Here is a 20,054-nt window from a genome sequence, read left to right on the forward strand (position 1 = left end):
GATTATCTTGCGGTATCTGCAAAAGTAGATCCTATAACCAAATGGCTTCAGCTAAGTTAAATTATTCCAAAAATATACTGTTCTGTCTTAACTTTAAATTGGTACAGAAAAGTAAGCAAAATATGTTCAACTCAAATCAGAAAAGTACTATTCTTCATAGAAACTTGATTCCCACTTGAGAGCAATGTGCGTGTGTAAGGTATATAAAAAGTGACTGATCCCTTCAGTTATTATGTGTTAAATTTCATCTTATTTCTTTTCTTTTACATTATTGGAGAATATAATTTGATTGTATGAACCATGTCATCGCACATATTCATATATACAGTTTATGAAAACAAGGAAGTACTTTACACAAAAGTGAACGCACTGCTATACGACGGAAGAAAAAATCGTTTGTAAGTGACAAAAAAACTGTGAGACATGAGAAATTATTAGCTTTAAAATTCCAATGAATTTTTGAAATAAAAAAAGCATCTATTAACTTGTATGGCACAAATTTCAATTGTTTTCTTTCTTCTTTTTTTATGATGAATTTCCGAAGATTATTCTTAAATTCGATGAGTTAGATAAGTTATATTTATGTAATAAGAAAGCTATTTTTCATGAACAGCATAATCGTTTGAATAAACAAAATATTGAAATAAGGAAGCGGTGAAATTTTGATATTGACTGTAGAGAATATTTGTTGAAAGTATAGTAAATGGAAGAAAAGGTAAATGTTCTGAAAGCTTTATTGTGCCAAGAGAGATTGAAAAAGATATGGCTGTGTTGTATGCATGTCTGTTACTGTGTATTCAGTTCTGGCGCCAACATCGCTTTTCGCCTACCATGGTCATACATACATATTTTTCACCTACCATGATCGTACCAGGGCCGCAACAGTTCGTTACTTCTGGGACTCTCAGGATAAACGCTGATTGTGTTGTACGCATGTCTGTTCCTATGTATTCATTTTCGGCGCCAACATCGTTAAACCCATTTTTCGCTTACCATGATCGTACCAAGCCAGCAACAGTTTGTTTAAAAATTATAATATTGGCTTTGACGGTTTCGATCGCAGGGCAGAGGCGATCTCATCAGACGCTGCCTCAGCGCCTCTACCCTACGGAGCAGCGTGACCGGAAGCAGCAACGGGTGGCATTTAGTTCGTTTTTATTGAATTCAAAACCCGCCAAGGGTATGCATTATAACGACCGAAATCGTCTGGTTAGAACCTAAACTGGTTTAAGCTAATAAAAATGAAAATTTTTGTTTGAGATGAGTTGTCCTGAGCCCACCATCTGCACATATTTGAGAAGCAACTTACTTCTGCTATTCAGTGCGCGATCGAAATCGTCAAAGTCAATATTATAATTTTTAAAAGTACTGGGCGCTTGCCCACGAACAGAGTAGTCCGCACACTGAATAGCAGAAGTAAGTTGCTTTTCAAATATGTGCAGCCCGCCATCAAGTACATGGTGGGCTCAGGACAAGTCATCCCAAACAAAAATTTTCATTTTTAACAGTTTGTTGTTTCTGGGACTCCCAGGATAAGCGCTACTTCCGTGAATGATTTGCTATCGATGGTGTAGTTGCCCTTGTCTGCGTCCACATATTCGTGCTCTTTTACCTGCTCTTGTGGTTTGTTGTTGCGGCTCTTTGTACTTTGTGGGCTTTCTTAAAGTTCTGATCCACTGATTTGTCTAAGATATATGTAGTATCCTACGAGTTCACAGAACGGGAGATTCATGCTGTTTACATCTGCACCTTTTTGGCTGCCTTCCACGCTATTGGCTTCTGGCGTTAATAGTGTATCGAGTGGTTTACAATAGCTCATCCCTAAAGAACTCATTAATTTCGTATATAACCCATCTACGTTAGCGATTCCATCGAGAACTTGCTTTGATATTCGATCTTCAAGGGTTCGGGTGTGAAATTTCGAATTTTCGACAGACTCGTGGAGACGATTATGAAATTGGTATCGATGTAGCCAGTAAGGTCGGCGACTACCCCTATCCCTTGCAGAGTCAAGCTGTAAAGTGTCCTGACGAGTCTGAAGTTCGCGATGTCGTGGTGTTTTGTATTTAATGGATTTGCATGTTAAATTCGGCAGAAAGTGGAAATAAAAATTAATTAGCTTAACTATTCGATGTGGGCACATATTCGTATGTTATAATAATCTGCCTTTGGTCGCTGGCACAATCCTTTTGCCGGTAGTCGAACATTTCAACCTTCAACGGTCCCGCCAACTTTGTATTTGTCTCTGTGATGATTTTTGTGTTCTGGAGATACTCAACAATTCCCAAATTAAGATTAAGGGTCGTTGGGATTCGTTGTTCGTTGGTTGTCGGTGAGAGCTGAATCTCCTCCGTTTTGAGTGTTCTTGTCAAGTAGTAGTCACGACTGTATGAGGATTGATCGAAGTTTAAATTTCTGCTATTTTCTAGATTTCAGAATATAAATCATTCTACTTTTTTCCGCTGTTGGATTGTATGATTTTTATTTTCATTTCAGTTTGAATTTAGATGAAGTATATAGACTCGACGAACAGTGGCTTAAAATTTATTTTTCAGATAGAGCACTTTGCACAACTTATTGTAATCGTCGATGAGTATCATGAACTCCCTAGCTAAGCCACTCGAGAAGCTGTTATCACTGTCTATAAAAATTCTTTTAAATTAATTGCATCACCACTTAAACTTGTTTGAATCAAGAAGTGGTGAACTTTGCATTTTTCTAAGAATGAAAATTTCACAGGATATTTTTTTGCAGTCAGAAGAGCGAAGTTTTACACACTCTATTGTGGCATGCATATTTAGGTTTCAGTTTGCTTAATGGTCGAGACAGCATATACTCGAAATTGTATTTTCTTAAGGCGTCAGACCGCAACTTCCCTAGAGTTTCGATCTCCTTGACAAAAAAAAAATTAATCAGTCAACCAACCATTAAAGAGAAAGTCATCTTTTTCTCCCTTGCTCTGACGAAAGTGGTGACTTTGATGTCCTGTTTTGCTGCAACCTGGGTAGTTAGTCGGGGACTTGAGTCCATAAAGAGAATGGTATAAATGTGACGCGCATCCTCTGCGAGGCATCATTGGTATGCATCGTTGTTGGTAAACACCATTGCTGCGCATTATAGTTGATTGCCGTCAGGACGGAAATCGCGTGCACCAGCTCTGTGTGATAGGCTTCCCCTCAAAGTAGCCGACCTTGTAGCTTGCTTGCTTTTGTTCAATCAGCATTAAGATTTCTTGTGCCCTGGGTTCATGCGGAAATTGGAAAATTTGTCTCTACGGTTAGAATTTGATATTTACTGATCTATCTCCCACGGGAGGCAGTAATGGAGAATAATTGCTAATAGACCTCCATGTATGGTGATGTTCATGGACTCATGGTCGAAACGAAACTAGGAAGAGATACAGTTCTTTTGTTGTGGCGTTGGTATTTTGTTTCGGAAAGACCAACGAGGTGTGGAGTACTACTCCCGTGGTAAGAGTAAAAATTATCTAATTCTAGTCTGCCTATCTGTGAATGGATGGCAATGATTTGATGCAACTATTGCGTCAATCTCCTATTTTCAACCTTCAGTTGAATGATTTTCTGCCCCAACAGCTCTATCTTACTGGTTACTCATTCCGCTAAAGAAGCATGAAGGATATCATCGATAACTAGGAGCAAAAGTTCCGGGGGCAAAATGTAACCTGACTATCTTGGCCCAGGACGTGACATTTTGTGCCATCATGTACATTTTTTTTGATAATAGCTAGAGATTTTCCCGCAATGCTCACACTGTTGAAAGCCTTTATAAAATCGATGAAGCCCAAGTGAAGAGGTGATCTGAACCCCGGTATTAATGTAGTTGGTGCAGGAGGAATCAGAGCGAAAACCGGTTTGCTTTATATCGATCAAACTTTCGAGGTGTTTTTTGATTAGTTCTAGAATAATTTAAGCTATTATCTTCGCGACAACGGGAATCACACAAATGATGCTCCAATTGGCGCACTTAAGTCTTATGTCCTTCTTCAGAATCTTAATATTGTTCCCTTTCTCTACTTATTGGGAAACATCTCATATTATCAGAATCTACAAATGAGTGCTGAGACTACTGGATCTGCATGGAGCAGTCTCGCATCGATATTGCCAATGCCAGCGTCTTTATTTTGTTTGAACGTGTGGATAGTAAAAAGTATTGACGAATACTTGAAGATTTTGGGTAACAGTGGAGTTCACTTTCTAAGTGCTACCCCCATATAGCAACACAGAAAGAATACTAGCACAGAACAATCTCAACTTGATCTTGGTGTTGAGATAACTACATTTCCAGATTTCAGAAAGAACAGACTTCTGCGTAGAGCACTCCAGATACACACCCTATTTACATTATGGAACGCTTTCTCGAAATCGATGAAGAGCAGGTGCAGCGCAGATCTAAACTCTGCGCACCGTTTCAAAATTATCTGTAGGGTGTTGATGTGATCAATTGAGAGGGTTCCAGCGCGGAAACCAACCTGTTATCTGTCTGATCAATCTTTCGAAATATTCTTTGATGCGTTCCATTATATTTGCGACGGCAGAGAGCACGCATATACCCCTCTAATTGTCACATGAAAAGCGGGTCCGCTTTATTTTGATCTTAACGATCATCCCCTACTTACACTCTCTGAGAAAGGTCTCTGGTTCCCAAGATTTTCGTACGAGTGGAAGTAGCAGATCTGCAGGTGCAGCGATAAGTAACTTTGCGAGGAGGCCGTTAAGCCCAGCAGCTTTACTCCGTGTGAATCGCCGAAATAATTTCTCTTCTGCTTTTAGGAACAGTATGGTGATACTGAATAGCCATTTCATCCACAAGCAGGGGGAACTTCACCGGATGTGATACGGTTAAGAACTGTGGTGAAGTGTTCCTTCCACGTCTTCAGTTGTTCATCATCGTGGATGAGAAGTCGACCATTGATGTCCTTCTGTGAAGGACGCCCTTTCGTGATACGGTATACATTCCTGAAATCATAGCGATCTGCGGCATCTTATGACGACCCTTCGGGACGTGGCCGACGACCTGTGTAGCACCCGAGAAAAAAGCACTTTTGATGGCTGCCTAATGCTCGTCGATATTCTCAGGCGGGTTACTCAGTATATGTTCTGTTCGATCAGTAGGATAGCTCTCCCACTTCCACGGTTGGGTCATACAAACGTTCAATGTTGAACTAGGGGGTTCCAGCTCACCAACCTTACGAGGAGTGGCGGACGCAACACTTTGACTTGCGTCAATCATCAGATGATGATCCTTTCTGAGTACGGCGTCGGTTAGTTGAAACCCAACTGACCTTATGGCAAGCTCTGTGCTCGAGCAATGTGCCACCAATGACGAGGCGGCAGAATTTGCAGAAATCGACCAACCTCCCACCATTACCGTTGCGGTCGCCAAGACCGTGTTTCTCCATCACATGTCGAAACAAGGTGTTGTCAGATTCCACCTTCACCACGGTCACAATGTAACCTTTAGGAAGCTTCCCCTGAACTGCATTTAACTGCTCGTAGAAAGCATCCTTCTCCACTACATCGGAGGTCTACGTTCGTGCAGATTCAGGATTTGCGTCTGCTATCACGTGGCTTTCCAGAATACATTAGGAATAAAGCGTTGGTAAAAATTCAGCAATCCCAAATATATGCAACTCAATGATGGTTTCCAGCTTTTAGGGTTCGTGATTATATCCACTTTCGATGGAAGCGATTGTATGCATTAGTATTCGCCACATGAATAAGTATTCTACGTGTTTCTGCCCAAACTGATATTTATTCGTATTAATTTTGATATTGTATTCGTTGGGGTTTGCAAAAAGCAGGAAGCCTATGTTCTTCCATATCAGTGGATGCGATCAAAATGTACTCGAAATAGAAATCTAGACCTAGAAGCACCTAGATGTATTGTGTCTACAGACTTTTGAAACTTTTATATCACATTTCTTTATCCCAATAGTATAAATCAGATGGTGTTAAGACCGCAGTTTTTTGGATGTCTTTCCCCACAACTGGTACATGATTAAGTTGATGGTTGCGAAAGCTCTCTGGATTGTAAAATCTGGAATTTTTGTTAAATTGTGATTGAATACCGATCGGGTATTGTTATAGTATTGGGTAGTCGCTAGTCACCGCAGTGCCTCCATTCTTTGGCACAAGATGTAGGGGACTAGCACATGAACTATTCGATGGACGACAAGTTCTGCCTTCTACCATCTGATCAAACTGAAGTTAAGCTGCTACATATTTTTCCCTCGGCAACCGTCATGGTTGTTCAGCAACTGGGGTATCTTTGGTTAATATAATGTTTTATTGCATGTTCACGTACATTATTGACAATGTTGGGATTGGTAATGGCAGGAAACTGGGAAAGTATTTCGTGGAGCTCGTCTCCTTCCTTGTCTGTGGAGGTGGATAATGATCCTATGTCTCAACGTCCACAAGTCGTTTTCGCAGCAAATCTATCAACAAATTGACGGGTAGTAATGACTCTATCCTTCATCAACTTTACGGTCTGATCTAAACCGGGTATATTTTGCTCTCTTTGCCCTTCCTATAGCAGTCGCTGTCTTAGGAGTTCGTGGCATCAAAACGGCATATCATAGCCGTAATTGGGCTTCTCGGAGCGACTACTGATACCTACAGCCGGCAACGGGATCATGGCAGCCACTATGTTCCTCTGCGAACAGAATCAGTCGCGATAAGCAAACGAAGGTAAGCCACCATCAAATAATAATTCTTTCTGAGGCCGATGTCAGCATCCTTTTTAAGGTTAAACACAAAAACAAAACCTTATTATTATAAAATCGGTGTACAGTCTGTCCGCCTGTTGTCTGTCAAATCCTGCGCGACTTGGCAATGGTTAAGCTGCATGAACTTCATTTCCACATTGCATATAGCACCTTCTTAAACATTGGACACTTGACGCTCTCTGTGGCATGAGCACAGTCAATGCTATCGAACTTCTACAGAGCAGACAGTTTGGTTTCCCTTTGCAATCTTTGACAAAATATCCTACTCCTCCGCAATTTCGACATAGATCACATATGTCATGCAGGCTGGTTCAGTTTTCCGCAATGTGTCCGAACTCTACACATTTGAAGCATTTTCTTAGTGATATCTGCTTGCGAAGTCAACAGACAACCCAACCGACTCGTACTTTACCTACGGAGTTGGCCTTTTCCGATGCTTCGGACGGTAAGTTTCTAGTGGCAATTTGAGTTTCTCCAAAAGTTTTTCTCATCATTATAATATTTGGCTAGCTGACAGATTGTAAACCTAGTTGCAATCGTAGACCTTCAGCCTTGGTAGTGATCTCGTCCAGATCCCCTACACTCGATTGTAACAAAGTTTCTACTTACTTTTACTTTTTCGCCCAATGATGGAGTTCGTCCGTCTTATTTTCATTGCATTTAAATAGCAGCAATAATTCGCCTGCTACGCGTCACGTTCTGCCCTAGATTTTTCAGAGAAGAATCCGCTTTTATTGTGCGTAAAATCTACGAATAGGTAAGTTCGTTTTTGCTAGTAATAGGCATGGGATCGGGCTCCTTTTTCAAGCCTTTTCTTGTTTTCCACTCTTGCCCAAGTTGGTTAATCCAATTTCTTGGCAGCTCTCGCTGTGAGACGACTAATCGTTCTTGAAGTGGCTTCCCTGAGGGTTTTTGAAGCGCTTTGCTCTTCTTTGTCTTCGAAGCTTCTTTAGCGACCTCTCTCTAGGATTCCCAGTACTATGATGGAAATCTATCATTATGAACCCGTTTTGCTACCCATTTGGCATTATTGAGGGAGAAAGTTACTTTGGTAGTTTGGGTTGCGGATTCTATCGTATCCCGCTTATCATTCCCGGCTTCCAGCTGTTCTCTCGCTTTGAAGTAAGTAGCCATCATAGCTCTTAATCGCTCCGTCTACATGATGACGATTTGCAAACTTCATTAGACATCGGATCTCTGTTCCTAGCTCTGTAAATGTATCCACCCTGGTATTCACAACCCCTCAACGTCGTTCACTTCAATGTCGTATACAGGCAATTCCATGTTCTATTCAACTATTCTGCTAGTCGCCGGCGCATTTGAAGCTGTGTTTTCTTCCGGCAGTTAAACGGTGAGTTTAGAACTTTTGTTACATTCTATATCATCATCATCAACGGCGCAACAACCGGTATCCGGTCTAGGCCTGCTTTAATAAGCAACTCCAGACATCCCGGTTTTGCGCCGAGGTCCACCAATTCGATATCCCTAAAAGCTGTCTGACGTCCTGGCCCACGCCATCGCTCCATCTTAGGCAGGGTCTGCCTCGTCTTCTTTTCCTACCATAGATATTGCCCTTATAGACTTTCCGGGTGGGATCATCTTCATCCATACGGATTAAGTGACCCGCCCACCGTAACCTATTGAGCCGGATTTTATCCACAACCGGACGGTCATGGTATCGCTAATAGATTTCGTCATTGTGTAGGCTACGGAATCGTCCATCCTCATGTAGGGGGCCAAAAATTCTTCGGAGGATTCTTCTCTCGAACGCGGCCAAGAGTTCGCAATTTTTCTTGCTAAGAACCCAAGTTTCCGAGGAATACATGAGGACTGGCAAGATCATAGTCTTGTACAGTAAGAGCTTTGACCCTATGGTGAGACGTTTTGAGCGGAACAGTCTTTGTAAGCTGAAATAGGCTCTGTTGGCTGACAACAACCGTGCGCGGATTTCATCATCGTAGTTGTTATCGGTTGTGATTTTCGACCCTAGATAGGAGAAAATGTCAACGGTCTCAAAGTTGTATTCTCCTATCCTTATTCTTGTTCGTGTTTGACCAGTGCGGTTTGATGTTGTTGGTTGATTGGTCTTCGGTGCTGACGTTGCCACCATATATTTTGTCTTGCCTTCATTGATGTGCAGCCCAAGATCTCGCGCCGCCTGCTCGATCTGGATGAAGGCAGTTTGCACGTCTCGGGTGGTTCTTCCCATGATGTCGATATCGTCAGCATAGGCCAGTAGTTGGGTGGACTTGAAGAGGATCGTACCTCTTGCATTCACCTCAGCATCACGGATCACTTTCTCGAGGGCCAGGTTAAAGAGGACGCATGATAGCGCATCCCCTTGTCGTAGACCGTTGTTGATGTCGAATGGTCTTGAGAGTGATCCTGCTGCTTTTATCTGGCCTCGCACATTGGTCAGGGTCAGCCTAGTCAGTCTTATTAATTTCGTTGGGATACCGAATTTTCTCATGGCCGTGTACAGTTTTACCCTGGCTATGTTATCATAGGCGGCTTTAAAGTCGATGAACAGATGGTGCAACTGTTGTCCATATTCCAACAGTTTTTCCATCGCCTGCCGCAGAGAGAAAATCTGATCTGTTGCTGATTTGCCTGGAGTGAAGCCTCTTTGGTATGGGCCAATGATGTTCTGGGCTTATGGGGCTATCCGGCCTAGCAAGATAGTGGAGAATATCTTATAGATGGTACTCAGCAACGTGATACCTCTATAATTGCTGCACTGTGTGATATCTCCCTTTTTATGTATGAGACAGATAATGCCTCGTTGCCAATCGTCAGGCATTGATTCGCGGTCCCATACCTTGAGCACAAGTTGATGAACCACTTGGTGTAACTGGTCGCCTCCATATTTAACCAATTCGGCTGTAATTCCATCGGCTCCTGGCGACTTATGATTTTTTAGCGGATGAATTGCACGGACTGTTTCTCCTAAACTTGGTGGTGGTAGTATTTGTCCGTCGTCTTCAGTTGGCGGGACCCCCAACTCGCCGATGTTCTGGTTGTTCAGTAGCTCATCAAAGTACTCAACCCATCGCTCTAATATGCCCATTCTGTCGGAAATAAGATTTCCCTCTTTGTCTCGGCAGGATGAGCGTCGAGGTGTTTAAGGCTTCATCCTGCTGACTTATTGGTAAAACTTCCGCGCCTGGTGCGGTTGCTCCCTGTACTTTTCTAGTTCACAGACTTGTTGGTTCTCCCAGGCTTCCTTTTTCCGTCTGTGAAGTCGCTTCTCCGCTCGACGGAGTTCGTGATAAGTCTCTGCGCGTGCCCGCGTTCTTTGAGAATGCAATATTACTCGGTATGCAGCATTCTTCCGTTCCGTTGCTAGCTTACATTCATCGTCAAACCAGCCGTTCTGACTCCTTTTGGGGCTGGGGCCAAGTATATTTGTGGCCGTATCCATGATAACGTTCTTCAGGTGGTTGTGAAGATCATTAGTTGATGCTTCATCTCCAGGTCCTCTGTTGACTGCGGTTATTGCGGCATCCATTTCCCTCTTATAGGTCTCGCGGAGGGTTTTGTTGTGGATGGCTTCAGTGTTCACTCTCACCTGATTGTCAGAGGGGATTCTAGGTGGTATTGTTATTCGAGCTCGGAGCACCATGCCAACGAGATAGTGATCCGAGTCTATATTGGCCCCCCTATATGTTCTGACATTCATCAAGGCTGAGAGGTGGCGGCGTTCGATCAACACGTGGTCAATTTGGTTGAAAGTGGTCCCGTCTGGAGAGGCCCACGTATGTTTGTGGACCGCTTTCCGCGCAAACCAGGTACTTCCAACAACCATTTCGTGTGACCCTGCTAATTGAATAGTCCGCAGTCCATTATCATTTGTTTTTTCGTGTAAGCTATGGGAGCCAACGTATCGCCTGAATACGGGCTCCTTCCCTACTTGGCTGTTAAAATCCCCAAGTATGATTTTGATATCATATCTGGGACAGGCTTCGAGGGTTCTTTCTACTGCCTCGTAGAAGGTATCCTTCTCCGACTCTGCAGTCTCTTCTGTAGGGTCGTGAACGTTTATGAGGCTTATATTTCTAAACTTGCCTCGCAAGCGCAGAGTGCATAGCCGTTCGCTTATGCTTTCAAAGCCGATAACAGCAGGTCTCATTTTTTGGCTGACTAAGAAACCTACTCCGAGCACATGGTTTACTGGATGACCGCTATAATATATGGTGTAGTGGCTCTTCTCCAGGAAACCGGTCCCTGTCCATCGCATCTCTTGCAACGCTGTTACATCAGCCCTATATTGGGACAGGGTATCGGCTAGCTGCTTATCAGCTTCATCTCTGTACAGGGAGCGCACGTTCCATGAGAAAATGCGCAAATCGTTGTTCCTTTTTCGTTGCCGGGTCCGTCGTTTTAAAATCCGTCCTATCCGAGGCTCCTGTTGTGGCTTCGTAACAAGTTGTTTTCCGTGTAGGGTTGTCAGCCCTACCCAACCCCCAACCTGGAGGACCAGTTGGTACAATTTGTCCCGTTTTTAGGCGCGGGAGACTCGCCTTCATCCTTCTCCGTCTGCAGCTTTTCGTCAAGAAAGAGCTCCCAGCGGTCACCACGTGGAGGTGGAGATAGGGTTTGGTAGTAGAGCTGTTGGTGTTGGTTCAGCAGGCATTTCCCAGGTCTTATGCTCCATCGTGGGTACCAATCCACGTTTCGCCCCGGGACCTATACTACCCTTTGACCACCATACATACATTCTATTGAGACCACCCACCACAATAACAATGGCACCTTTTGGAAATCCCTTCTGAACTGTGTGTAATTGATCTTTGCAAGTATCCTTTACCTCCATAATGTGGGTCATTGTTTGGGCATAGCATTGCACAATTGTTACGCTCCTTTATATAGACCAGTATCCTGTCAGAAACCGACTGGAATGGGCAATAGCCCCTCACCGGGTGTTTTTCCACTTGCTTTTCAGAGTACAACTTGACCCATAGCAGCGTTAACAATGCGGACTGAAGATGTGAGTCAACCTTTCACTAATTAGTGTTGTTACCGAATTCTTGTTGGGAACACTTTCAATTAAACTCAATAAGAAATTAAATGTTTCCTTATTTATTCCACAGTTTTTTAAAAATTCTATAGGATCACAATCTTTCATTTTTAGAAATGCCACTTTAAAATAACGGCTACACGATCTCCGTCTTTTTTTCAGTTTCTCCACTTCATCTTTCACTAACATGGGAAGATTACTCAAAGTTCCTAAATGCTTCGTTATTAATAAAGAGTGAGTGAGTGATAGGTTACTAGCCTACAAAGTTCTTCCCCCTTTATCGTCGTTTTCAATCAGCTGGGAATACTTTCAAACACTTGTTGAATGATAAGCTGGCAGACGAAAATTTTTCTAGATCCCGTCTCCAGAGAAGATAGGAGGACTTGGTTGAATCATGTAACTGGAAGACTTCAAGGAACTGAGGATCATAAATAATCATAATTAATCATAAACAAGTCGGGAAACCGGAATCTGGGGGCTTCAGGTATGGAAGGTTTTGTTTGCTTCTTCTGTGAGTATATTTGAGTGTCGAACTATCCCGTTTGTACGTAGCCCGTTATGTATATGCGTTTAGCATGTCTGACTACCTACTTTAGTGTGATATTGATATTTAGTTGCAGTAAATTTACACGGTAAAGTCAACTTTGAGCTACTGCAACTTTGTTACTAATAGCATGATTTTGATCAAACTTGGGGATAATATGCTTCATATTATATTTTATACTACTACCAACTTTTATAATTCTGGGATAAACTTAACTTAAATTTTCCCTAAAATATGCTAATATACTATTATTAACTTAATTTGAACAGATATCGATATGGAGAGTATTTTGAGGCCTGGGCACCATATAGAGGCAGTTTCATGAATTTTTTCAAATTTTTCGGTTGGGTAGTTTCTGAAAATGGGTCCCTTAAAGAAATCATCACTTTCCACCCCTCCCGATCCCCGCCTTTTTAACAAATTCCAAAACTGAGACTTCGGCTTCGCAAAGTACTAATCGAGACCTTTCATTTGATACCCCACATGACTAGATTCGGTGAAAAAAATTGTACACCTCCCTTTTACATATATGCGGCCTCCCCTAAATTTCCACGTAGAAAGATATCACTCATTGCATGTCTGGGCGTTCACAGTTCTCACCTTCCCACCAAATTTCGTGTAAATCGGTATAGCCGTTTCTGAAAATAGTGCCTGTGACCGCCATACAGACAGACAGCGCATGTAGGTCAGTGATGTCATCACTAAAAGGGGAGCGCTCCCCACCGATTACTTGTCCAGAGTTGTTGCAGAATATAGTGAACACTATATTCCCAGTAGATGTGAATTGTACAAGTCTGCCTGCAGTACATTTAAATCCCGACGAAGTTCCTGTAGTGGTAAATGAGGAGGTTCTAGACGCAGCAAAAAGGTTGACTGAAAATATAATAGATTCCAGAACCGGATGGAATCCCTCATATTGCCCTGAAAGTATTCGCCAGGACAGCGCTAGGTATGTTTGCCCAAGTTTTCACGGCATGCCCTAGGGAAGAAGAATTCCCCGAACAATAGAAGCTACAAAAGCTAATACTCATTCCGAGGTAAGTAAACCATTGGGTGACCCCTCCTTATATAGATCGATATGTCTGGTCAATACCATTGACAAACTATTTGAACGAGTAATATATAACAGACTGCTCGCTGTTGCGGAAAAGGAAGGACGCCTTTCCGGCAAACAATTCGGATTTCGTAAGGCTAAATCAACTGTCGACGCAATCAGCATGCTGACTGGCTTGGCTCAGGCTGCAATAGAAGAAGGAAAATGCTGCGCAGTAACAACTCTCGACGTAAAAAATGGGTAGTGCAAAATGGGAAAAAATCATCGAGGTACTCGACAAGATACAGGGCCCGAAGTACGTTGTACGCATTGTGGTATACTGTGCGTATCGGGCAACATCAGGAGAAGCAGCATATGTATTAGCAGGGATGCTCCCCATAGACATCTTGGCGAATGAAGGCCGGCGACTCTACGACAAAACGTATGCAGCTGGAGAGTCTAGAGCATTTCGACGACAACTGACACGGTGGGAATCTATCGAAGGGTGGTAAGAGCGATGGGGCGAGCCACAAACTAGTCGTTGGACATACCGCATCATTCCGGATATTCGGAGATGGTTTGAACGAAACCATGGGGAATTAAGCTATAAGTTAACACAGTTCTTAAGTGGACATGGTGGTTATCGTGCTTATTTACATTGATTTGGTCACGATGAATCACCATGCTGCCCAAGATGTGGTATCGTGGCTGAGAATGCGGAGCATGTCATATTTGCTTGCTCCAAGTTCACCGCGCACCGAACAAGAATGGAAGCGGTCGCAGACAGGCATTTAACACACGAAAACCTTGTGGAGTTCATGCTGGAGTCAACGGATGCCTGGAACCAGCTTGTAAGGGAACTGCAAGTTATTCACCAACAGCTTAGGCACGAAGAATTACGACGAAAACAAGGAAGGAAGCTGATCCAGTACCGCGACGCAATACTTTATAGGAGTTCCGTGGGGAGAGTGGATTGAGAAGGAGGTGGTTTTAGTGATTAGAAGTCTCACATAACTGCGTGGCAGGAGTCAGCAGTAGGTTTTTAACCTTTCCATCTTCAAACGCCGAAAAAAAAGACAGACAGGCAGGCAGACAGACAGACATTGAACCGATTTTAATAAGGTTTTGTTTTTCAAACATATATTTTTGGTCTTATAGGTTTTATTATAATAAATATTGCACATTACCAATGTGTCCAATTGTACATTTCTTTCGATACAATGCATCGATTAATAGATCCTATAACTAAGGCTAGATCTCTCGTAACACTAATAGATTAACACTCATCATCAGTTATTGCAAAACTTCCATGAAAATCACTTAGAGGAGTTGCATTTGTCGTAGATGGCGTTAATAAGGGCGCCCCTTGGAATGATATGGCCAAAGGAAGAGCTGATGGAGCGCATAGACTAGCCGTTCCTCGCCCTTCCGTCACTGATCGATATCGTGGTGGTCGGCCCGATCTGAAAGAGTAACATATGTTTTTTAGTTCAGATGCGAATCCAGATATAATCAACTTAGACCTACTTCTCACAGTTACATTTCAAGAGGCGTATAAACGCTGCCCGGAACGTTCTATTGAATATAGTATACAAGATTGGATTAATAGTGGAGGATACATATCCCAGCCACAGACACGTGTCCGTTATATGTTCAGGTACTTTACATTTTGGACAAACAGCAAATACAATATTTAAAATGAAAAATGGTGCCCAGCATAGAACGAATGTGAAAAAAACTAATCCTAAAACTTTGGTGGCTTTTTTTTCAGCAGTGAACGCATTCGATGATAGATTGCGTCCTTTTGTCCGATTGTGAAGGAATCTGGGAAACGGAAGAAGACTATTTAAATTGTCGAGATTTGCATCTGAAATGTAATCTTACCTGAGATTGAGAATTGGTGGTGCTACAGTATTAACTGTAGATTTCAATGTACGTAGTCGGCACCTCCCAAACCCACAACTGATTCTTTCAGATTGAGGAGTGTTATCATCACATGAACATTGCCCGGATGCATCTCTTCTCATCAGAAATTTAAAATTCACTATTTATTTTTTATTGAGTAGGAATCGTCCTATACCTTTCATAATTGTTGCTTCCATCGAACTGTGATCTCCAGTAAGATAATCCTTGACCATCCGTTTGCAAACGATTCTCAGATTTCGTTCTCGATATTATTTTGCTCGTCCTGAAGCGCCGCACATCATTGTAAAAGTTGTTCTTTCCATTTGATTCGTGTGCTTCTACACAGTCGATGTGATTGTCCTGTGACCTAATGGCGAAACGGCCCAGGCTGGAAAGAGGATTAGTGACTAGTAAGCTTGTGGGGATTTGAAATTTATGTTGGCGGCAATTTGCTCTTCCAACTGAACTTACCGCCGAAAGTATTCACTCTCTGGATGTTCCGCGGCAAATCTGGCTTTCTTCTTCAGGAGTTGAATCGTCAGTGCATACGTGCTAACCATCATCAGCATGGGAATATAAAATGCGACCAGAGACCCGAACACGAAGAAGGCTCGATTATTTATTACGCATGTATAAGGCCCCGGCATTATGTTGGATTTATTGATAAGTCCTACAAAATTAATTATAAAATTTAATCGGGCGACTTGACTAACTTGTGTGATGGCCAGAAATGACTTGATTGCCAGACCAACCAAAATGGAATTCAACTCACCAAGAATGGTTATTGAACTGGAAACCATCATGGCCATAAGCCATGCCAGAGCTATTTTAACACCGGCCAGGCGTTTCGTGGAGTGATGACGCGATTTCAGAGGATTTCTTATGCCCATATAGCGTCCGATGCTTATAAAGCACATGTGGAGTATGCTCGAAGAGCATGCCAGGACATCACATGTCACGTATATGTTGCACCATGTGAATCCGAATGGCCAGTAACCTGAAATTTAGAGTTGGGATTGTATATGTAGTTCAGATTATTTAGTCAGCTTTATGGAGGAGCGCCAAGCGAAGGACGGACGGTATGGAATTTTTATATATTTCATAACTATGTCCTTGAAAGCGAAATATCTCTCATATTTTGTTGGAATTAAGCAAAGACAACTTCGTGTGTGCCATGTGAAATAGAGAAACTGATTCTCTGTGAAATTTTGAAAACCCTGCTGACTACACCGCTCCCATATTGTGCAAACGGAGTGAAAATGAATTGGATTTTATCCCTTTTTATCTTGGGGGGTTCGTCGACTAAATGTGGTTAGTTAGCATCGTTAGCATTATCGCACCATTTAATTCAAATTGAGTTTAGAATGTTTGCTCGCTTTGGGGCATATGAGGACTCATTATGAATTCTCTGTATACCTGCAAACCTTCTCACTGATTAATGAGTACTCACCTAAAAAACCTGGGATGGCTCCCAGCGGCATCACAAACAGGCTAACGAGCAAATCAGCTACGGCCAATGAGAGTAGAAAGTAGTTCGTGACATTCTGCAATTTTCGATCGAGAGCCACAGCTAAACAAACTAAAATATTTCCTAATCCTCCTGCTATGATGAAGATGATGACGAACAAAAAGATCCAATCATATTGATGATGCCGCGGAATATCAATGGAACTCTGGGCTATCCCGTCGATTATTTCTCGGCTGGCATTCACGTCTATGCGATTCGCTAGCGAGGATGCCGAAATCGTTATTGTGGTTGACCCTGCTGACGGCGTTGTCCGTAAACTGTATTGTGATAGTTCGATACTTTGTGTAAAATTTAAATCCATAATTCAGCTAAAAACTCCTTGTGAAAATGAAGAAGTTGGAGGGTAGAGGAAACTACGTTTTTGTTGATGTCGTCATTTTGGTCCTTTCGGTAACAAGCTCGAATATGAATTTCATTGATTGGTGCCTGAAAAAAGGATGTAAATTTACTTGAATGCATATAATATTGATGTTGGCATATTGGTTGGTGACAAAAAAGCTGGATGTAATAAGGGAATAATCAGCACGAAGGGTGGGAAAAACGTGGATTTCAGGACTCAGATTTATTATATGTATCCTGAAAGCAATCAATTACCTTTTAAACTGAGTGCCAATCGAAATAGGTCAATTTTAACGTATGAGTATTTGCACTATTAAACAACTTTTATTGAAATCATTGGAAAAGAATTATCCTTTTGTCCACACATCAATGATGTGCATACATAATGGTCAGGGTTATATAGGGGGTCAGGGAAATATTTAAATATCTGGATTGGATCTACTAAACCTACTGGAACAAAAAGGTATTATGATTGGGTGTGAATAAACTCACAGTTGGCGATAGGGCGAATCGTGTGACGTGGTGTCAGTGTAAAATTGAACGATAATAATATACGATTAATTTTACTGAATTCGAGCACCGAAAAATACAAAGACATAATCGCTCTCTTATAATTGTCCTTTATTGAATATTATACAATTAACATTCGGTGTAACTCCAGTTTGGCTAAATAGAGTAAAATTATCTCTGGCATCAAGCCACTCAAATGGAGTAAAAGCTTGAAGGATTTCCCTCGAAGCAAACCCTTCCAGTCCTGCAATTTCTACACAGTCTCAGCTTCAATTTATTCGATAATCTTGAAAGTCGGACGTTTTTTTCTAAGGTGCAAAATCAGGAAATAATAAACTCCGCCCTCTATTGTGCCCCTTTACTGGTTGTAGTATACTTATCAACTGTAGTATATCATTTAAGCCTGTCTTCTTCTTTTTCTTCAGCCTTTGTCCCGTTCACAAGCGGGGTCGGCTCGTCGTGATCGGCTTCGCCATTTGGCTCTATCGAATGCCTGATCTGGGTGCAATCTCGAGGCTTTCAAATCCCCATCCAGCGTATCAAGCCACCGTTGCTTAGGTCTGCCTTTTGGTCGTTTACCATCGACTTCGATGTTCAGACCAATCTTGGCAAGTGAATTCGTTGCGTTAATGCGTGAAGCAATTTCATAACGCAGCTCTCCATTGGCTGATAGCGTTGACCCGAGGTATTTAAATCGCTCAGTTCTGGGTCACTGCCGCTGACAGCGATGGTGCCTGTTTCATGGGGATCGGTCGTCAAAAATTCAGTTTTGTTTAAATTCAATCTGAGACCGTGTTGCATGAGGCGATCATTCCATTTTTGAACAAGTTGCTAGAGATCATTTTTGCTATCAGATGCTAGGAAAACATCATCTGCATAAAGAAGTGTGTAGGGCGCTGGACGTTGGATATCCCGTGTGACGGTGTCCATAACAAGGACACTTCCTTGATGAACTCCAACAGAGACATGAAGCGGTTTTGATACACCCGCCATACTTCGAACTTTACTTTTCGGATCGTGGTAGAGCAATTGAACCCAGCGCACGAGTTCTTCTGGCACGAAGTGTTGTCGTAAAGCATACCAGATGAGTTCGTATGGTACACGGTCAAACGCTTTCTCTAGATCCAGAAAGGCAATGTAAAGAGGGCGATGCTTCTCACAGTGTTTCTCCATGATTAACCGCGCAGCGTGTATTGCGTCAGTAGTTCCGCAGTTCTTAACAAATCCGGCTTGATTCACGGTTATTTCAACGATTTCGCGAATACGGTTGTCAAGAATGCGTTCAAAAATCTTCATGGTATGGGAAAGTAACCGGATCGGACGGTAATTTGAACATTCTGCTGGACTACCTTTCTTTTTTCATATTGGAATAGTGGTACTTTCTTGCCAGTCAGATGGTGTTCTCCCTTCCTGAATAACCCGGTTAAAGAATTCACTGAGCCACAGTGTTGGGCCCCAGCTCATCGCTTTCCAGAGCTCAGATGCGATGTCGTCAGGTCCTGTTGCTTTCCCCGATTTCATTTGTTTTATTGCCTCCTCGACTTCAGTTGCGCTGACTGGTGGAACTGCTCCAAATATCGGCAATGATTGTGGAAGTGGAGGATGAGCAAATTCTTCAGTTGAAATCTGCTCGAAGTATTCTCGCCATCTATCCGTTGCGGCTCGACGGTTGGTAAGCAAAGTACCGTTCTTGTCATTAACACAACAGAAGTGTTCGATATCCTGTGTGCGTTCATCACGGCTTTTAGCAAGTCGATACAGATCTCTCTCGCCATCCCGAGTGTCCAGTTTATCGTAAAGATTTTTGAAATGGTTCGCTCGGGTGACAGCGACCGCTTTCTTTGCTTCCCGGTTGGCATTCTTATAAATTTACCAATTAGCAGGCGTTTTATTGTCGAGAAATTTGTGATAGAGGCATTTCTTTTCACGGACCTTCATTTCAATATCATCATTCCAAAGCCAAGTATCTCGGTTGATGTACCGCTTACCCGGCTTGGTGACCCCGAGGGTTGCAGAGGCCGCTTTGTGGATCGTGTCTTTCATTTGGTTCCATGATTCTTCCACATTCGTAATGGTTGGCAATCGTATGAGTGAGACCGTTTCTTCTTTCTTCTCACCAAATCGCCACCATTTAATGCGCGGCGGGCCAGTGCGATCCTCATGCTGTTTTATCGGTGGCTTAATTCGCAGGACGGCAATTAACGGCCGATATTGAGGTGCGATGGTCTCATAGGGAACGACTTTGCAATCAGTGACAGTGGTAAAATGTTGGCGTCTTATGAGAATATAGTCGATTTGCATTTTATTGTTCCCACTATAAAATGTAGGAAGATGAGACAATCGTTTGATGAACCATGTATTCATAAGTACAAGGTCATGGGTGTCCGCAAAATCGATTATACGCTCGCCACCTTCATTGCGCGCTCCGAA

At 42.5% G+C, this 20,054-nt stretch overlaps 1 protein-coding gene across 3 annotated transcripts in view; it reads right to left on the minus strand.

Moving 5' to 3' along the window:
• Nucleotides 1-14,493: 14,493 nt before the first annotated feature.
• The window catches only part of LOC119660345 (5-hydroxytryptamine receptor 2C), a 120,367-nt gene continuing 114,806 nt past the window's right edge, over nucleotides 14,494-20,054 (minus strand). The window contains exons 2-9 of one of the 3 annotated variants that reach the window (XM_038068837.1): nucleotides 16,698-17,201; nucleotides 16,020-16,244; nucleotides 15,719-15,917; nucleotides 15,423-15,635; nucleotides 15,227-15,361; nucleotides 15,009-15,184; nucleotides 14,870-14,917; nucleotides 14,727-14,805 (exon numbers count right to left, since the gene is read on the minus strand). In XM_038068837.1, coding sequence (XP_037924765.1) covers nucleotides 14,916-14,917; nucleotides 15,009-15,184; nucleotides 15,227-15,361; nucleotides 15,423-15,635; nucleotides 15,719-15,917; nucleotides 16,020-16,244; nucleotides 16,698-17,076 — 1,329 coding nt within the window. In that variant the 5' untranslated portion in view covers nucleotides 17,077-17,201 and the 3' untranslated portion in view covers nucleotides 14,727-14,805; nucleotides 14,870-14,915. Of the gene's footprint in view, nucleotides 14,806-14,869; nucleotides 15,185-15,226; nucleotides 15,362-15,422; nucleotides 15,636-15,718; nucleotides 15,918-16,019; nucleotides 16,245-16,697; nucleotides 17,202-20,054 lie in introns of all 3 variants that reach the window. The other 2 variants (XM_038068835.1, XM_038068836.1) reach the window with 2 other exon arrangements.

Source organism: Hermetia illucens, chromosome 6 (genome assembly GCF_905115235.1).
Source record: "Hermetia illucens chromosome 6, iHerIll2.2.curated.20191125, whole genome shotgun sequence".
In the NCBI taxonomy this organism is placed as follows: Eukaryota; Metazoa; Arthropoda; class Insecta; order Diptera; family Stratiomyidae; genus Hermetia; species Hermetia illucens.